This window comes from Tetrao urogallus, assembly GCF_951394365.1.
Source record: "Tetrao urogallus genome assembly, chromosome: 7".
Classification (NCBI taxonomy): Eukaryota; Metazoa; Chordata; class Aves; order Galliformes; family Phasianidae; genus Tetrao; species Tetrao urogallus.
In genome coordinates this window covers 4,740,865-4,761,808 of record NC_136820.1, presented here as the reverse complement: position 1 = coordinate 4,761,808, position 20,944 = coordinate 4,740,865, and the positions used below count along the sequence as shown (strand labels likewise).

Below are 20,944 nucleotides of genomic sequence, written 5' to 3'. Positions count from 1 at the left end.
ATGTGTGTATATGTTTGTGTATGTACATACATACACACACACATACATATATACACACACATACATATAATAGCAATTCTATTAAGAAAGCAGCACACATAGAGTCCAAGTCCTACAGACTGAGTGAAACAAACAGCAGTCAAAACAGAGATATTCATAATAAATGGAAATTTCTTCCCAATTGGTTTTAAGTTTAAAAAACAACATCTCCACACAGCAAAAGTAAACTCAAGAGACCCACTTTTATTTATCTGTAGGGATTATTTAGTCGTGCCATTTCAAACTGTTAAAAAATCATCTGTGTGTTAACGTGACACAGTATTTTTGTTTTAGAAATCATCTCACAGTTAACTCATTAAAAGTAAAGATGGAAATACAGTGTGTTTCTCTTGTGTCCAAACACAAAAGGAAAGGCACTTTTTCTCTAATTTACGGAAAAGCTCCATTAGAGCACACAGTAGAACTATTCTTCCTCAAGCGATGTGGAGTTGACGCAAGAGAAGAGGAGAAAACAGTTTTCTTCTTTGTCATGTACTTCCACTATGGGGATGGTTTAGGAATATTTTTATTATCTTTAATTTTTTTTAAGCATCGTTATTCTATAGTGATTGCATTTAGAAATCATCAGAACATAAAAACCCCATGCAGAAGGACATGGACAGCCTCAGACAAATTTGTTGTGAATGTTACACCAGCCAAACCATTCCACCAGCACCATAAAATATTTACATAAGCTATGAACTATAAAATACTTTCACATGAACTATAAAATATTTACACTACCAACATCAGCTAGGGAAGAGTGATGTGTTATCAAGCTGGTGTGACCCAGCAGCAACAATTTTGTGGCAACAAATTAAATAAAACTATTGCAAATCATCTGGAAACTTACAGGGAATATTAAGTTAAACAAATTACTGCTTCCTGGTCTCTTGTATTGTACACATAACCAGGAAAGCATAGCCTATATGCTTGAAGCTAAGTTTTACCAACAAAATAAACGAAGATTGTGTTCGTAATCAAACTGTACTGACCTCTCTGAACGTTCCTTCTAGCAAGGTGTCCAGATGTTGAAGAGGAGCAGGAGTTTTATCTTTAAATCGCGTCAGCAATCGCCGCTCAATAGCTCTGAATTGTATGGCCCTTTCAGATAACAGCTCCTGAAACTTTTCAGCATTCAAGCGTAGCTGCAATTAAAACATTTTCAAGAATTCAGATTAAGGGTTATATGCATTTTATACGTCCATTCAAAATGAAATGAGGAACTTACAGTAAAATTCTTGAGAGCAATTACTCATTCCAATACCATTGGTGTGGTTAATTTTATGCTCCTCGTGAAACTTACTAACTTACTTTCAGGAATCACTATTTGCTACTTAAGTCAAAAATAATTTCCAACAGCCAATATAGTATGTATTAATGCGTAAGTATCTCATCAAAGAGCCTATCAGTAAGAAAGAAATTTCACCACCAGAACCTCAGGGTTTCTTCTCAGATTCACGTACTATTTGATACATGCATACAGTGGACTAGGCTTGTTATTAATTACTGTAAAAAGTAAATGGTTATTCCCCTAAGCATGAATAAAAGCAATAAATTCTGCACTGACTGAATGACTTCTTTCTGTGAAATGAAATCTTTTTATTTTCTCATGTATCTATCAGGTACAGCTTTCTTGAAACATTCACAAAACATTGAACATCATATATTAAATGCCCAGGTAATAACAATTTCTGTTTTATTTTATAACCAGCTTCATATTTTCTGTTACAAACCTCTAAAACAAGCAAGTCCCTAACAAAAACTGCAGTCTTCAAAACAATATCATTTGTATAGCTAACATGCTATAACTAGAATCAGAGAAACACACAATCATAGAATGCCTTGAGTTGGAAGGGACATTAAAGACCATCTAGTTCCAAACCCTGCCATGGGCAGGGCTGCCACTCACTAGGGCCCAGGGCCCCATCCAACCTGGCCTCAACCAGCTCCAGGGATGGAGCATTCACAGCTTCTCTGAGCAACTTGTTCCAACGTTTCTCCATGCTATGAGTAAAAAAATTTCTTCCTAACATCTAATCTAAATCTCTCCTCTTTTAGTTTAAAACCAACCCTGCCCTGTCAGACTCCGTAAGAAGTTCATCTCCCTCTTGTTTATGAGCTCCCTTTGAGAACTGCAAGGAATGAATGACGTCTCTCTGGAGCCTTCTTTTCCATAGGCTGAACATGTTCAGCTCCTCCAGCCAACCAAAAAAGGAATGGAGCATCAGATCATTTCAGAGTAAAGGTACAACTCATAACTTTAAGAAATACCCAGTGCTGGAAAAAATGTCATTTGCTCAGATACATCTTCACATTTTCTGAAAGACAAATTGTTACATGTCTGTGATCACAGTTTTAAATGGATTGTTCTTAACAATAACAAATAATCTTGAACTGGGACAATAGCAGTTATTCATATGCTGTGTGACACACCTCGAAATGCTGATCAATTAGTTCAAAGTATTCTTGCAGAGGAACAGAGCCGGAAAAGGTACATGCAAAGTCCTTGCAATTTTGCTTTTTGAAATGTTCTTCCAGTCTAAGTGTTAATTCCTTTGTTATTAGCCAAAGGTCTTCCAACTGATCACTCTGGATCCTGTATCGTTCTTTGAAAAGAAGAACAAATACAAGACTAACAATACGTACATTTAAGCCATATGCATTCACTATACAACATAAATAATACATAGCAATGTAACTAACTTTATAAATGCAAAGTCTGTAATAGGGATTTTCACAGAAGATACATGCTCCCTAGCATTAAAGCAACTTCTGTCCTGTATCATGGGCCTGTTCACAAAGCACAGATAACTATGAACTACTATGAGAAGGAAATGAGAATTACTGGATGATATTAAGACCTAACAACAGGCTGCCTGCATTCCCTGGCATAATGCAGCCTTAACAAGTTTTTCTGGGCCTGGAGGCAGAGTCAGGCTCAATTAACTTTGGACCATGAGAGAAGCACAGCATCCTCAGCAACTGACAAAAGTTGTATCAAACCAACTACATTCCACATAAAATCTTGAATGCCTTTTGGAAACATAGATCTTGAGTTCTTGGACAATACATTGACTAATATAACTTTTAGTACTTCTCTATTTCCTATGATATCTTCCAGTGGGAAACCGTTACCCACTCTGTAATCACAGGTAACAATATTTGGCTTTCTTAGTGCTATGCTTCACTCTAGCAGATAGTATTAATCAGTGTCTTATCGATCCAGTATACAATATAGTTTTGTTAATGTAGCTTAGTGTAGAAAATGTTAACACAATTGAAATGAAAAAACACACAAAGATTCTGTTAGTGTTCTCTATCCCAGCAAGTTCATTCATTAGCACATTTTAGTAAGTTTCAAATTATGAGAATGGGGTGAGATCTTACTACTGTTCTGTTTCCACTCCATTTTTTTATAGTTCTGTTTTCTGATTTCATGATATGAGAACTAATTAAATATTAAAACGAAAACTGTTGTGGATAATTGTGTTTTTTTGTCTGATACATTTTCTAGCAACATTATTTTATTTCTTGGCATTACCTATAAATGTTATCGAAGGGAAAGACAGAAAGTCAACTATGAAGAAACAGAGTTGAGGTTTTTTGATACAAAACAATTCTTCTTTTTCAGTCTCATCAATAAGAAACACAGTATATCAAATGAAGCAAAATTCTTTAGAAGTCAAATGCACTATTTAAATTTTTCTCAACATCAATAATTCAAATTGTTTGACATTACCACTGGCATCCTTCCCAGTATACACATTTCACTAAATAGAAAATGACAAATTCTGTTTACAGTGTAACAGGAAAGAAGCAAGTTTTATTTAAAAACATGTCTGTTAAAGAAAAGAACACCATCTGCTAAAGATAACATTCAACCTAATACCCATATTTTTAAAAACTCTCAATGTAATGGCTGGGTTTAGTTCAATTTATTATCATACTTTGCCTTAAGTGATTTTTCCTTAAGGAAATTAGCTCAGATGTTTTCAGACCAAACCAACAGACATTCCACATATAATTGACATGTCTAATATATTAATGATTGAAATTGATAAAACTAATTTCCTTCAAAAAGCAAATTTAGTTTCACTGTTTGTTGGTCAATACAAACAAAATCTAATTTATCATTAGTAATCATTTGCTTTACATGACCTTCCAGCACTCAAAAAGAAAGACAAATTACATTTAAAAACTGTAGGAAAGTGAGATTCCTTAGATGTACTGAGTATGTGCTTTAATACAGAAAAAAATAGAAATAGAAAATAGAAAAAAACTTTTACGGTTGTTAACCTATTTGCGTTAGGCTTTTGTTAAAACAAGATTTCTTACAGGAAATTTACAATTGATTATTTTCAGAAATACTCTCAAACAGAAAAGCAGAAGACTCAGAGGATCATTAATAGGTAACAAGGGCTTAAACATCACAGCAGGTAGTACTACTAGTTCACCCTGCAATAAGGATGATTAGTTGCCCTGCCAGTAGCTTATCTGCAAGAAGCCTGGAAAATTCAGTTTGCTTCTCAGCTAGGAAGCCCTTGCCATGAGAAAAAACAATGACGGGTAGCAGTCAATTCTTCTTTACCCTTTGATTAAAACCAGTTTCAAAGACATTTCAACAAAAATATTAAAACTTTAATCTACACAGGCTAAGTTCATTTTAACTTCTAGCTGAAAAAGAACTTTATTCTGGGTGTCTTTACAGCAGACATTTTGACAAGCTGAAGTAACATCTTCAATTACTACACTGTTTAAAATGGATTAATTAATTAAAATAAGTGTGAATACAGATGTCATTCTTGTCTGCAGCTTCAGCAGTGAAATCCAACCCAACCTGGAGACTTTCACTTCTACATGCAGCCTTTCCCATCCAGAACTTAAGGTCTATTCAGAAAGGAATATGGCAAAGATGTGTCCGTTGTCCAAGACTAACTTCTTTCATGGAAAAAAAGGAACAAGGGTCAACCAGCTCCAGTGATTTATATTTCTTTTTTCTATCACTATTTATCCACGTGGATAAATTTTCTTTTTGAAGAACCTTTCCACAATGACTGTGCCACACAGTCGCTTCTATAAAGTAAAAACTCAGCAGTTTTGGTAGCAAACTAATAGTACCTCCCAAATAACACACCTTCATCTACATTTATTAGCTCCATATAGGGTCTGCCTACTCAAGCACAGTAATTCTAGTACTACAAAAGTCTACCAAGGAATGTTTTTGTATTATGGGTAGCCTGTGCAACCCCCCTACATGCCCCACGCCGAGAAATTCCATAACCAATTCAATCCAGTGCATATGGAAATGCTGGAAACAGAGCATTACATGGAAGTAGGCATCACGTAACTCATTTGTTTTCTAAAGATTCCCAGACAAGATAAATGAGTAGTCACACTAAGAGAAAAAGTTGTTTGAATCTCCTTTGTAAAGTGAACAAGTAAAGTAGTGTGGGAAAGTTTATAGTAAGACTGCAAGCGTCATTCTTAGTGAGTGACTAAACAAACCTGTAGGAAAAACTTGAGGGTTTGTATGAAGAAACTAGAAGTTATAGCCCCACTAGAAGTTGAAATATATTCATTACAAAGATAAATTTTCCCTTGCACAGTGTCATCAGACTTTGCAATAATTCAAATAAGAGGTTTAAATGGTAATCCATAAAAAGGTACTTAAAAATCCCTTAAATTCTTCAGTTTCTAGAACCTATCGCTGTATGCCTAGCCAGTGCAAACTTTTGAAACCTACTGTCTATTCAAATAAATATTAAAAACAAACTAACAATGAAACAGCACGCAAACAGTGCATAACAACTAATACAAATGGATTCGAGCCTTAGAAAAGTAAAGTGATGCTTGGTACAAAGAAAGTCCTTCAATAATTATTTTCCAGCTGGTTTCTGTATGTAACACATCTGACTACATTATAAAGAGCATTAAATATTATTTCATAGCATGCAGTTGACATCATCGTCATTTATATAACCAATCATGAATACTACATTTTGAAAACACAGTGAGGCAGATCATTTTTGTGTTGAAAGAATTTCTGATCAAACTAGACTCTAATTTTTCACTTACTCAAAATAATTTTCATAGAGCGTTCAATGTTCCATTTGAACTCCCTGCAACGTGTGATTGGTTTTTTAGCTTTTCAATTTCTCAGTTTGCTGTATTAACTGAAGAATTTCTGCTTTATTGGCACTGAAAGTACTAAATACAACTGAATTGATTTTGTTCCCATGCACACAACAAGGAAGTTTAGCAAGTTGAGTTGCAATGCAAGACTGTAACTCTCCAACATTAAGAAAGCTGACTTACTTTATTTTAGAAAGAGCACAAACACAGAGATCATTGAAACACGACTACTTAATGCACAAACTGTCCTGTACACGAGATGCTGGACAAGATAACAGCATATCTACATGTATCTTCACACATTCCATAAGCATGGTAAGAAATACAGAATCAACATGGTTGAATCCATAGTCCTAAATTTAATGATTTACGGGTAATTACTGATACTGGCATTTACTTAGAGATGCACCTGAATATGGTTAGATGCCTAATTTATGTCCAGCATTACTGAAAGTCAGTGGACAGTCAGAAATCAGATTTGTAGTCTTTTTTTTTTTTTTTTTACAAATTCCAGTAGATGACTTCCAAACAGAGGTCTGGAAATACATTTGAAGAAAAGAGGTGGGATTTTTTGTTCGTTTGCTTTTCTATGTGATCATAGTGGCAGTATTAATTACTGATTTTAAATATTGCTAAAATAACAACAAAAGAAAAAACAATTTCTCCAATGTATGCATAGAATACTCATTATAATAACCAAGTATAATTTTTGCTTCATTTCAAGATTGTGACTACATCAGCAATATGATTAGATATTTGACAGGGGATGCCAAGATGTGATCCGTGAAAACTTTTAAGTTCCTCTGCAAATAATGAGTCATTTTTGTATGATTCTCAGTTTGCTCACATGCTATCCAATTAACTTATTATCTATTATGTTTTACAGGACTATAGTCTTCTACATTTTAACAGCACTTACGTGACGTTTTTGAAGCAAGAAGAGTGATTTTTGAACCTGTTAAGAACTGAAATCCCAGAACATTTGCCTGGTCTTCCTCAGATGGATCAGCAAAGTCTAAAAGAGAAAACGAAATAGTTGTCTATAATTTAGCTCTGACATACAACAAACTTCAAGCTGCAGACAGAACCATATCAACCTCTGCCTTTCCTATACTACTTGTGCAATCTGAATTGCACGACATTGCTTCCCCCTTGAGAAGTACAGAATATCAGGAGTAAATTACTATATGTTCCCACTGTTCACGTGAAGTTGAGCTACACTCACTTCTTACATGGAATTGCCTAGGCTTGGTAAACAGAATATGGCTTTCTCAGAGGTTCAGTCTGTGTCATCTAGTAAAAACTGCCTCCTGTACTGGACACAACACTGCAGATCGTCTTTTATCAGGCACCTAAGCAAAAATTATCCTCACGATAATGTTCAAGTACCTTCTGGTTTCAGCCCTCAGCAAAGAGGACAACAAACAGCTAACTTACTAGTATTAGTTACTCAGCAAATCTGTGCATGCCAGCATCTCATTTCAATGCATTTATTAGACCACAATAACTTCAAATCTAATATAGAGCACTTTAAGATCTATTCCAAGGAATCTGTCCTACTAACTTCTCCTTAAAATAAGGTAGAAGAGGAAACAGGAGAGATACCATTTTTACTAAGGAGTACAACAAAATTGTAAAATTTCTCCAAAGACCATATTATAAACAACTTATAAACATGCTATAAACAAATATGATTTATATTTCACCATTCCATCAGACTGCCCTTCTGCTGCCACCTGTCACACAGCAACAAAATGTAACAGACTATTGGCAGGAAGGTTCAGCCCCTCCTGCCATACCACCAACATCCACCTCCGACATCATGGGCCAACACAATAAAACAGGAGGCACTGCTTTTGGAGCAGACCTTGTACTACATAATCTTTCCAGAAACAGATGCAGCTCCACCTTAAAAACACTGCATTGAAGCTGTTGGCCCACACAGCACTCATCTCATCAGAAAACTGTTCCAGAACCTTTGTCCTCTGAAGTTCAGAAATTTAATCACTGCCAGATTGAACTTATTCACTATCACTTTATAAGTCCTGTTTATTCATTTTCCTTCTTTTTTTTGCCAGTGTTTTATTCATCTAAATGAGTAATTCTCTTTTAATTCTCTTCTTCAAATCCCCAGGCAATTCTCATAGCCTTTTCCATACTTTTGAGTTTTAATTCACTTTCAGTATCAGCAAGCAGAACCCAATACTGCATGCCAGTGCATAATAACTTATTTGTTTCCATCCTGGAACCATTTTGTCTAATCCATCCTAACTTCTCACTGGTTCACTTATGCTCATACAATATTGTACCACAGAATATTCCTGTGATAACCTCCACCTTTTCTATCTCTTCTAAATCATGAGCACATAACTACAGCAGAATTTATTTTTATAATACTAATTCATATTTTTTTCATTAACATTTCACTAGTCCTATATATCACCTATTTCTATTACTATATTACTCTTGCAAATATTATACATAATTCACCTCAAGACTTTCACAAATCTTTCTCCAAAGCAACTGTACTAATTTGTGACAAGCTCTGCCCTGTTTCTTCTTCATATCTCATGACAACCCACATAACCCCCCAAAAATGAATGCCCACATTCTCGCCATTGAAACACCACTGTTGCATTTTGCATCAAATTATTTTCTGGATACATAAAAAGTAGATCTTGGTTCACATTCCCTGCATACAAAAATCTTCAGGTTTTAATCAAAGTCAGATACACTAGACAAGGTTAATTACCTACTTTGAAATGTTATTCCATCATTTTTTTCATGATGTAAACTTTAAACATCCTCCTATTAGTTTTGTTAATTATTTCATAATTTTCTCGCAAACAATTCCTGCCTGAGTTTCTAATACATCTCCTGTCAGAGGCATATTTTAAAACCTACCTGGAAAAATGGTGAGAAAACTGATGGGAGGTTTATTGGTATCAATAGTTAGCTTGTGGTTTGCTGATTTTGAAGGTTGAGCTGGAAAGCAAACTAATCGCAAAGGCAGCTTGAATTTACACTGGGCAAACTTCGGTATCCCTAAAGTGAAAGAACACACACAATCATCTTTCATACCCATATTCTGAATAAAAGATATTTTATGCTGCTGTCCTGGAAGGAATTACAAGGTATTTATAATGCAATTAAAGAATATCCTATAACAAAATCTACAATTTTTTTTTTTAATGTACACTCCATGTACAACAATTTTAAACTTGAACACCTTATTCACCTTTGGAAGCGAGTATTTATAAGTAAATGGGGGGCAAACATTACCCAAATCCACTGCATTCCTGCATTCACACCAATTAACATGCAGTAATAGTTTACTTAACTCTTTAAACAAACAATTCCATTTCAATACTTGAGACAGCTGCACGACTGTCCCTGATGCTTTGAACACTAAATTGAAATATGTATTTTCATCAGGAACATTCCCAAAAGACTTCCCTTATAAGAACAGTCTTACTATTTGTTACTTTTATATAAAAACTGCACCCATTCTTCACCAAAAAGCATCAGAAGCTGTTTCTATATGACATCTCTTTCTGACAAAAAAGACAGAGGTGCAAACATAGAACTTAAAAATCCCTACCCAAACTACGGACAAAACAAATTAATGACCTGCAAAACTAGAACTAGAAATCTCAATTGCCCACCTCTGTGTACCTCTCCACATTTTCTAATTTAAATCAACGCCTCCAAATATTTTTTTGGATATAACTTCCAATTTTGTTGTTATTCTTCTTTTATTATTTTTTTTTTAAATCACAATATTTGCTTATGACCAGTTTGATAATAATACACTTCAATAATAGTATCAATAATAACAAAAGCATATTAAGGGGAGTCCAACTCCATTTAACAGCCTTCACGGCATCAATGTAAAACCCCAGAATTGCTATAATGTGCCTCTTTCTCAGATGAGGTTTAACTACAAAATAATAGATCTGGATTTAATGAATAATGCTCCTAAGCAATCTGGTTAGCCCCCACTTGCTTAAATGTTGAGTTTTTATTCATTGCAGTACATTAAATGTTATCATTCAACTCATAGAACATGTAATTTTATCAGAACAGTGCAAGAGAAAGGAGGACGTTTTCACACTAACAAAAACACATTCATTAGAATGGGTGAGATTTGCACAGATCTAAGCATAATTTAAAATGGTTGACATGTCAGATGATGCACAGTATGTTCTACATGAAAAATGAAAATGCTGGGGGCCATGAAATACAGGTTGCTTGTTCTTCTGGACAGCCAATCTGTATGGCTTTTTCAAGCAGGACTTCTTTGATGAAGCAGCTAATTAGCACTGCTTTGTTCAGGTACAGATATCATTATAGAGACTTACTGAGAATAGCATTAACATCATAATAACAAACACTCATCACTTCCCAAAAATATGAAATTCAGACACTCACTCCAACAGAAATCAACAAAGAACATGTTTAACAATAGCATAACAACTTACTGTCATGGATCACACCAGGACAGAAGAGTCATGAAACTAAAAGCTACACAGGCTGTCAGTCACGTAAGCTGAGAAGTCTAATATATAAATATAGCTCAGCTGCTTGCAACGTTTTTTGCTAACATTTGGTTTGTTTGCTACTTCACAGATCTCTTGCAAAGAAAAATTACTGCAAGGACTTGTCTTGGAGGAAGAGAGGTTGTTACTAGAAAGCTGAGATTCACCCGGTTGCTTCAGTTTATTAGCTCTTTTGGTTGGCTAATAATGCCTCCAAGTAGCTGTTCAGCAGAAACTTATTAAAAAATTACAAAAAAAAAAAATCACTGTAGAAACCGCAGAAAACTTAACACAGGTCCCAAAATTGGAATAACCCTAGGTTGCAAGGAAAATTCCTGAAAATAAATCCATGACCTTTCAGAATGACTCATTCAAATCATATCTTCACAGTCAGATGGAAAAAATAATTAAAATATTTTCTTGATGAAAACATTATACAGACATCTTAGAAACATCTTACTATTAAGAACTTAGGGAGTATTGTCAACAGGAAAAATTTAGTAACGAAACTAGCCAAAAGAATTTTGAAATGGTTTTGTATTTTAATAGATTGTGTTCTTATTTCAATGCAACTTCTAGATAGCCTGTTACAAGTCTGCCTATCTGAAATACTGGAAGTTTTTCCAATAATTCAGAGAAAATTCAGATGGAAACTAAATGAAATGGTATCTAGCTATGAAGTTTTCTAGTTGATGAGTCCACATCATCCATAAAAACCATTTACATAAGAAACCAAACCAAAAAGCTCCAGCAAAATTTATCACCACAGTGAAAAGCTCTTATTGAAGTATTCAATTGAAATACCATGATTGTTAGGTCTGCTGGAGTGATTTTAAGTGGCAGTACGAATAAAAGTGGCAACAATGTGTGGAAAACGGAGCTTCCTCAGTTGTTGGATATGATCTCTAGTGATGGATTTCCCTTCATTCAGAGCTGGGATACATTTAATGATATACAATTCTAGTACCGTATTAACAAAAAGAAAAAATTGAAAAAATATACTTCTTTTTGTGGGATTCCCACTGCCACATACAGAAGTAAAACTGAAAAGCAACAGGAATTTTATAAAAGGTTACCTCAGAACAACTGTATTATTTGAATTAATTCACACTGTGCACTTACAGTCTATCAAAACAGTTACATAACACCATCGTTAAAACTGCATTTTCCAACAACTTCTTTATCCAATTTTAATCACATCAACAACATAACATCTGATGCACATAGTAAAAAAAGCAAAGAATTCAAGTGCAGATCTCCAATTTAGGATGTTAAATATGCAGAAAACCCATGCCTTTTCTGGTACTGATGAAATGAATTTAACCAGTCCAGTGCTCCTCAGAATAAACTAAAATTTTTGCAGGGAGATTCACCAAGCTCCACAGTATTCTCTTCAGCATCAGCAAGTTTTCATATGGAAAACTAATTTCTTAAAAGAGAGAATCTTCAGTTTAAGAAAGTAACCCTTTCGAATTACACCCACATTTTAAATATTTTTATTCACTTTATTTTTATAGTATTTTTTTTTAAATTACTTAAGAGAGGAAAAACCTGCCTTGGGGATGTAGCTATTTTTCCAAAAAAAAGAAAATAATTTTACTGAGATGGTTCAAGAACCTGTTTCTGCTAGAACCCCTGAAATATGCAGAAACCAGGAGACGAAGAGAACTGTTAACAGTTATCTACCTTTCCACTTCTCTTGATATGCTCACTGGAACATCAGCATTGAAAGACAAAACTTAAACACGTACAAATGTTAGCATGCTTATTTTTAGGAGAAAACTGCAAACTGAAGAAATAGTTATCTCTAAATCCATGACAATTTTCCCTCAAACACGGGTGAATTTGTGCTTAATATGCACGTGATTTTTTTAGTTAGTAAGCACCCTTACCTACCCAATACATGTGCACAACTACACTGCATCTTTCCCTCTTTTTAGCCCACTTATATGTAAAGTACTTTCACATCCTGCTCTGTCTTTTAACTGAACCTTTTGTAAATACCATATCTACCACAATGACAGTTCAGTTTTGCACTGATTGTGCCAGTTGTAAAGTTGCCTTGTAGCCTTGAAAAAGAGATTTCTAAAAGGAACTGGAATGAATGGATGTTAGTGACATCACTCTCAGAGCTATTCTGTCCAAACAGCATGGAGTTAGCTACAAAACCTTAATGGCTGTTTCAGTTGCACAAAAAAAAGCAACAACAAAAAACCCACAGCTGTGATTTTGCTACCCAATGAGTTCTTAGCGAAGGTTGAATAGAGAGCTAGAAATACAATAACGAAGGAACATATGATTGTGTTTTCCATCTCAAGGCACAAGATATTATTTAGTACATTGTAAGATTTCTATATGCTATATATGTTAAAGTGTGACATACTTCAACATACTTCATACTGCAAATGTCTTTACTAATTTCTGTTCTCCCATGAATATTTTTTTTTTATTTCTAAGCCTCATTTACTTTCAAATTTCTCAGATATTCACACTTCTGTAGCACCACCTATCCAAGGCAAGTAGAAAAGCTTAAAGAAATAATAGGTGATGTAATAGCTCACTTCCAGATCTGCTTTATTCAGTATATGCTCACTCATGAGACCATTCACGCCTGATTTTTCCATTCACTTACCTTCAGGATTGAGCTCTACCGTATAACCAGCAATAGCACAAAAGGGAAAAAAAGATAAAAACATAAGATGCTACCCTAATAGGAAAGAAAAGAAAATGTAGTAACAGGTTTAAAAGAAATGACTGTTAAGTAGACAATGCATAAAAACCTGGTAGTATGTGCCAAAAGAAAACAGACATGAGACCACATTCATCAATAGCACAATTCAGTCCAACTCCATGACTCATATTAACATTCAGCTGTATGAATCCCACAGAGATGCACTGAAGACTGATTTGGCCACAAATATGAAATGTTAAAGAAGAAAAAGTCTGTATTCAGATAAAATAAGGTCTCAAAGGCACTCAAATTGTGTGTCCTAGTATATTACTTAAGGATTTATTTGCCTTGTACAAGCAGAATAAACTCTGCTTTTTTATGTAATTGAACAGAAAAATTTCATTTAATAATTTAAATGAATATCCAAAATTTTGTAAGATCTTAATGTTTATGCTCTTTTATTTAGAGGTTTTGTAAGTTCTATAACTGATTTTCTTTTTGTATTATTATTAATTTTCTTCACTGATTTTGTTAGGTATCATGTTTTCTGGGGATTTTTTTATTGTAAGTAATTGTTTATTGTAAGTAATTGTTTATTGCAAGTAATCAAACGTATTCAAGATATAAGGTTTCTTTACCTTCCTACCTGCTAAATTCAACCTAATAACTAAAATACAAGAGGTGCAACTAATATCATCTGAATTAAACAATAACACATCCATCTGGCAATAAGAAAAAACACTTAAATTTGATATTCTCATCTTGGAAAGCAAAATCACTGACACAAAACCAGCAAAACACAAAGCATGCTTTCAGAATCAGAGGATCCAAGACACTCAAGAGAATACTATCTATAAAGGCATAGCTGTCTAAAGCCATACCACTTTAAATTGGATACTTATGAAGTTACAGCAAGTCATTCACAAGGCATAAGCAGTCTTAGAGTCACAAAAAACGAGGACTGAAGTAGTACAAGCCATTTGTGTAGGCTCTTAAGAAAAAGGGAGGAATATCCTTTTTCCTTCCATCCTCTGCCCATACCTTCAAGCCTAATCTAACAAGGGCAAGATCAAGTTCTTAAAAAAAAACCCGAGCTTCAATTTTGTCTAGAAGTGCATAACTACTTTAATAGTTGACACACAACGTAGACTATTGTCATAAATAAAATGTTTCAAGTAAGAAGTGATGCTTAAATAAAAGAACATACATAGGATAACGTGCGTTTCTTTGATGCTAGCTCACTCTGTGTTACCGTCCCCTTAGTGCTGGCACAGCTCTGAGTGCATGCAAGGAGCCAAATCAGCAAATCTGGCTGAGTAATAACTTCTGATTGTATGAGCACAACAAGGGAGGAGGTGCAGCGCAAAGCCAAGCAGTGAGAAGTGAAGAAAGAACAGATTGCTTCAGCTGGGCTATGCTGCGTTTATCGTAACTTGGAAGCCCTACATAAATAGAGCTCTTCATGTAGCCTAACACATATTCCTGAGGCTGTGTGTAGCAAACTAAGTAAACTAGTCTTCACTTATGGATAGCAGGGCAAATTTACATATTCTATTATTAGAGTCACTAGGGCATTATAAAATAGAATGACTTAATCTCTATTCTTACGGGTCACTTTATTTGTTTAGAATGAATACGTTAAGCTGTTGTTAAAAGGGAAGTGAGGAATAATCACTCCCAATGCTTATTTTCTTCCTCTGTAGGGAGGCAGTTATTGTCACATTTGCTGGCAGCCCCAGAAGGCTGAATAGTCATAAAGATGTAATTAACTTCTCACTCCAAGAGGTGGTCCCTTAAAGAGCAGAACAGAAGCAAATTGATCGGCAGAGGGAAAGCTGGTACAGCTGCTTCCCAAGCCATAAGATTATGAATTTACTGTTTACATACCTTGATGATGCTACAAAAAAAATAAATAAAAGCAGCAAGACAAGATTCTGATATACATTATTACACAGAACCACAAAACTGCAGATTTTGGACAGAACCTCTGGAGATCAAGTCCAACCTTCTGCTAAAGCAGGTTCACTATACCAGGTCACACAGGAAAGCATCCAGGCAGGTCTTCAACAGCTCTAGAGAAGGAAACTGTGCATCCTCTCTGAGCTGCCTGTACTAGTGCTCTGTCATCCCCCAAAGAAAAAATTTCTTCCTCTTGTTTGTATGGAACCTCCTGTGCTCCAGTCTGTGCCTACTGCCCTTTGCCCTGTTGCTGCACACCACTGAAAAGAGCTTGGCCCCATCCACTTGACTCCCACATTTCTGATATTTATGGACAGTGATGAAACCCCCTTCCCCCTCTCCCTGCTCAGTTTTCTCCAGGTCTCTCAGCTTCTCCTCCTATGGGAGATGCCCCTAAATATGACTGTGGCCCTTGACTGGATTCTCTCTAGATGTTCCCTGTCTTTCTTGAACTCAGGGGCCGAGAACTGGACAGAATATTCCAGATGTGGCCTCACCAGAGCAAAGTAGAGGGGGACATCTCCTTATTTGACCTGATGGCCACAGCCTTTTTAATGCACCCCAGTATACCACTGGATATTTTGGCCACAAGGGCATACTGCTGGCTCATGCTCACTGGAGCCCCTAAAGTCCTTCTGCAGAGCCCCTTTTCCAGCAGGTCAGTCCCTGCTGTACTGATGCATGTGGCTATTCCTTCCCAGGTGCAGCGCCCTATACATCCTCTTGTTGAAGCTCATGAGGTTCTTCTAAGCCCAACTCAACAACTCACTCTGTCTAGGTCTTCTTGACTGGTAGCAGAGCCATCTGCTATATAATTATTTCTTCCATTACTATTTGCCTTTAAAGTTTTTCGAAACAAAGCTCACAAAAAACATGTAAAGAAAAGACCTTAAAAAAAATTTGTAATCTTCAAAGGCTTACCTGTTGGTGTATTACATGAAAACACACAATCTCCTTCTAGTTCTGATGGAGGAAAATTTCCCTTCAAGAAGACAGACAGGACCACAGTTTCAGATGATCCTGGATCTAAACAAACAAACAAAAAAATTACATCAAATAATAGAAGCATCCACATGAAAGCAATACACTTTCCATTTCCAGGAAACTTCGAGGAAACACTTTGTGAAATTAGGATAGTTATTTCCATTCATTTACCTTTATCCCTTAACAAACTACAATCTAGTCAGAAAACTCCAAAGCAAATGTTGTTTCATATGGCAATTTTAATATCCTACAAAGCCCTTTGTTCTTGTCACACGTTTAGGAAAAACAAGAACTGTCCTTTCAGATTAGAACAGCAATTCCTCTTTCAATAGGATTCAGTAATGCACAATTCAATCCAAAACTGGTCCCAACTGAGGCAGCAGGACACACTTCTCTGTTCCTCAACTCCATTCACAACCTTCAAAGAAATCCTATCTGCAATCTTATAGGAAGAATCACCAAAAGTTATTAAGTTCTAGCGTGTTAGGCTAGCAAACAGGTGAAGTTTTCTGTCCCTGCTTTTGGCTCACCACCGCCATTCTACAAAGACAGAACTGCCACAAAAAAAAAAAACAAAAAAAATACCCACTAAAAAGCCCCCATAAAAAGACCAGACAATAAACTGATTTTCTGTCTCCATCACTGAATTGTCACCCTGTCTCTTCTCACCTGCCACATATCATACTGTAATCATGGAAGCAACTCCACTCCTATACACTTTTTTTTGTCATTTTCCACAAATGGAAGAAAGATGCTGCAGAGTGTACATAAGGCATATTTGCAACTGCTTGGACAGCAGTATCAGCAATGATTCTCTTGATGGAGGTTCAACTACAGCTTACAACATCCTCAGAAAAAGGAATATGATGCCATAGTTTTAACAGTATTACAATAACTTACCTAAATCGTTAAAGGTGAACTGGTCACAGGTCACTGCTAGTGGAGCTTGGACACACACTACCAGGTATGGCTTCTGCGCCGTCACTCTGCTCTGTACTGTTACCTAGAGCAATTGAAATACAGAATTATTTAAATCAAACAACAAACTGATTTCTGTATAGCAGAAAATTAACGTAACCACACAACCAGCAAAAAGACCATAAAACCCTGCAGTGACCACTTCAGCAACGTTTAAGAACTTCAAGTTTCAACTGCAGAAACAATTTCTACAGTTCTCATTTACTTACAAAATTAAAAAGTAAAAATTAAAAATGCAACAAAAAAAAAAAAAGAGGTGATTTCTCACATTCTTAGTAACTTTAACCAAAGACCATCCGACGACAAACTCCTAGTTAAAATATGTTAACATTTTGCAAATGTCATTTACTTCTATTTTCTTGTCATTTATTTAATGTAAAGAAAAATAAAATACTGTTTCTTTCAGACAATTAAAGCAAAAAATTAATAAATAAACAAAAGCAAAGCTAACCTAAGAAATTATTCTCTCCAACTACTGAGAACAATTAACAGTTTTCTGAATAATTTCAGAATTAAGTTCTATTCAATCTTCTCCTATAAGCAAATTTTACAACTTATTATACAGTATGCCCAGCACACCTAAATCTTTAGATTACGAGAGTTGGCCTAACTACAAAGCTGGAGTGGCGCTGGGTGTTTCTACTGCTAAGAGAGAGAACTGGTTACAAAACGAATGGTTATCAAAAGATTGCCCCTTAGTGGGTCTCTGAACATGGTCTGTACATACATGATCTGCTATTTATTATCACTTGTTTTGTGTTTCTGGTCTACCTGTTAACTCACTGCAGGCAAGTAATATCAGTTTAGGAAAATACTCTTAAAGTTATAAATCAATTGAAGTGTTAGTGGACTACTTTGAATGAATGAACAGTAACATCTAATTTGACTTAACAGCAATAAGTTTGAGCTACAGACTCAGGCCCTCAGGTCATCCATGGCTTTTCATGGTGCAAATAAAACCAGGAAGGATCACACAGAGCTCTGTGCATACATCAGGTAAACAGCTCCATTTTCTGAAAACAGAACTTTCATAAAAAACAGTAAAGAAGAAATCAATAGACTTAGAGATCTTATGCTAAATTCGCTAAGTACAAAAAGACATGAGAGTGCACACCTCAGGAAATTTTTGATTAAGACAGTGACATCTGAACTTGCTACAAAACTTTCAAAGCATTACTTTAAAAATGAAATAATGCTCTTCATAAATTGCTTTTGGAGAGTATCTGCTCTGTGCCTCAGTCCCAAAGGAGGGGCGTACAGTTTTAAAAAGCCATTCTTGCCCTCAGCTCAGAACTATTTCAGGTCCAATGTAATTCAATGAATGCAGCTGTGTAAACCCACTTGCATTAGCTCTAAGCCAACCAGCTGGGCACTGACAGATTTGCTGACTGCAACCACAAAAAATTCAGTGCAAGCTAATTGTCTGACTATTTATCAACTTTCTAAAGCAGCTACTATACCCAAATTGGTCATTTCATATGTAATTTAGGCAAACCTACACATTTTCCAGAGGGAGCACCAAGTGTAATTCATAGGGTTACTTTATAAAGTCAGATCTTCAACAGTCTCTCTAAAGCATGAAAAGGCTATAAACCACATGGAGTTGCCATGTGACATACTCATTCTGCGACCCTCTGTCTGACTACATCTTTCCTACCTGACTCCCAATCCTCCAAACAAGTCAAGGCATTCAACTACAGTTCGAGAACTGTTCAATACTGCTTGGCTTTCTGCTTTCTGAACCTATGTCAGTTCAGACATAGGAGTCTGAACTGAAACGAATCCATTTTTACTGCACTTTTTGTCAGAAGCACCTAGTTCCATTAAAAATTTTCTGAAGGAGCTGCAGTTTGTGGTTTGATAAATTCATACTTCTCTGAAGTCTATTTACATCATGTATTTTAAGGTAGCAAACAGCCTAATGTACTGCCAAATACAATCAGGTCGAACGCTCAAGGTTTCATAGCAAAACCATCACAGACTTGATCAGGATTAAGGTTTTATCCTCCCTCACTGTGCCACTTGAAAATGTAGAGAAAGATGCTGGGCTAAGTACCATTAAGCTACATTAATGAAAGGAGTTCTCTTCAATTACTAGCTCTGCTAAGCTCTTTTTCACATTACAAAGCCCTCAAAAACAAAGCCCCAGTTTTCCTCCACTGGTAGTCCTAGAAAAGATTTTCAAACTCAAAAAATAAAATTATCCTACGCAATACTGAGAAGCTACACTTGCACATCCACTCTCACTTCCTTTATAACCAGAGGTAACAGCTCTCAGGGAGGACTGCAATTACGTCAATTTTCAGATTAGATTTTCCTGGCTTTTTTTTTTTTTTTTTTTTGCACTAACAAAATTTGTGAAATTGCTTTTACAAGTGATTTCTTGCTTACTGACGACTAAAGGGCAGCTGAAGGTAACAATCCTTATGTTTTGAGCAAATAAATATTTACCTGCTCTGAGAAGTGTTGGAAAAATGTTCTTATTATTTCAAAAACTTCCCTCCACCCTTTATTTATTTGTTTATTTTTGTGGTAGCTTCTTGATAAACCTATCCAAATTCCAAACACTTCTAACTTCAACAGAAGTCTTGCGAGATAAATACTTGTCATACGAAGGAAAAGAGAAATAAGTACACAGAAGCAGTTCCAGCTCTACTCCTTGTCATAATACAAGTGAAACACACAGAAAACACTACAAATTCCTAAAATTTGCCACTATTATTCACTACGGGTTGAGTTAGGCACAGTACCTTTACTGTGACTGACGGTACTACCTCTGCTTTTACTTCGCTGTCAATGGCTTGCTGTGAAGAAAAAGATGAAAACAGAAATTCAGTATTATGCATGAATGAGTGAACACAATAAATGTAATATTACTTCCCTATCATCGACACAGCAAACAAGGAAATAACTGTAAAGGACTTACCGTTCTGACGACAGACTAAAATACACAAAATACATTTCTGAGCTCCTGAAAACGTAAAGCCTGTTTGAAATTGCCAGCAAAGAGGATAGGAATAGCTCATGAATATTGTTTATATAAGGAACTAATACACTATGATGTATATATGAATATTTGAACTGTTTTGCTTGGCACATTTCCTTTTTCTGTATATTTATTTAAATGTTGGAAATTCCTCCTGTTACTTATTAGGGAAAGGTGACTTCCAATCTACCAATGGCCAAATCTTAGCATGTACTATAAAATCACAGCACACAGCACGCAATCTTATAAACCATAAATATATTTTCAACTTCAAAAGAAACTATGGCAGGCATTTTGTTACTCATGCTTATTTCTATTTCATTAGGTAATTTCATCTAATGCAAAATTCATCTTGGCACTGCAGACTGTTTTAATATCTCGTTTTATGCACAGATTTAATTTTGCAACAGGGTCGTGTCAACAGTTTAAGAAGTTTTCCTATTTGTCTAAACTAGTTAGTTTTAAAGAAATACCTCATTTCTGCTGTAATACTAAATTCCCAGCACAAATTTACTCCCTTACGATGGGAGCAATGTTTTCAAAATAATAATGGTAATAAATCTTATGTGGTTTATCCACTCTTTTTCACCTCAGCATGACAATATAAGGTTCACATATGCAAAGTTCCTAAGAAGTCAGGAAGGTGGTAGGTTC

The 20,944-nt window shown here is 35.5% G+C and overlaps 1 protein-coding gene across 1 annotated transcript in view; it reads right to left on the bottom strand.

Annotated features, from left to right (window-relative positions):
* BBS9 (Bardet-Biedl syndrome 9) overlaps positions 1 to 20,944 on the bottom strand; it is a gene marked incomplete at both ends in the record, with an annotated part of 267,629 nt that overhangs the window by 191,478 nt on the left and 55,207 nt on the right. Inside the window, 8 exons of the mRNA XM_079538520.1 lie at positions 1,035 to 1,187; positions 2,476 to 2,648; positions 7,094 to 7,189; positions 9,079 to 9,219; positions 13,345 to 13,359; positions 16,264 to 16,368; positions 17,227 to 17,329; positions 20,055 to 20,108. Coding sequence (XP_079394646.1) covers positions 1,035 to 1,187; positions 2,476 to 2,648; positions 7,094 to 7,189; positions 9,079 to 9,219; positions 13,345 to 13,359; positions 16,264 to 16,368; positions 17,227 to 17,329; positions 20,055 to 20,108 — 840 coding nt within the window. The remainder of the gene's footprint in view (positions 1 to 1,034; positions 1,188 to 2,475; positions 2,649 to 7,093; positions 7,190 to 9,078; positions 9,220 to 13,344; positions 13,360 to 16,263; positions 16,369 to 17,226; positions 17,330 to 20,054; positions 20,109 to 20,944) is intronic.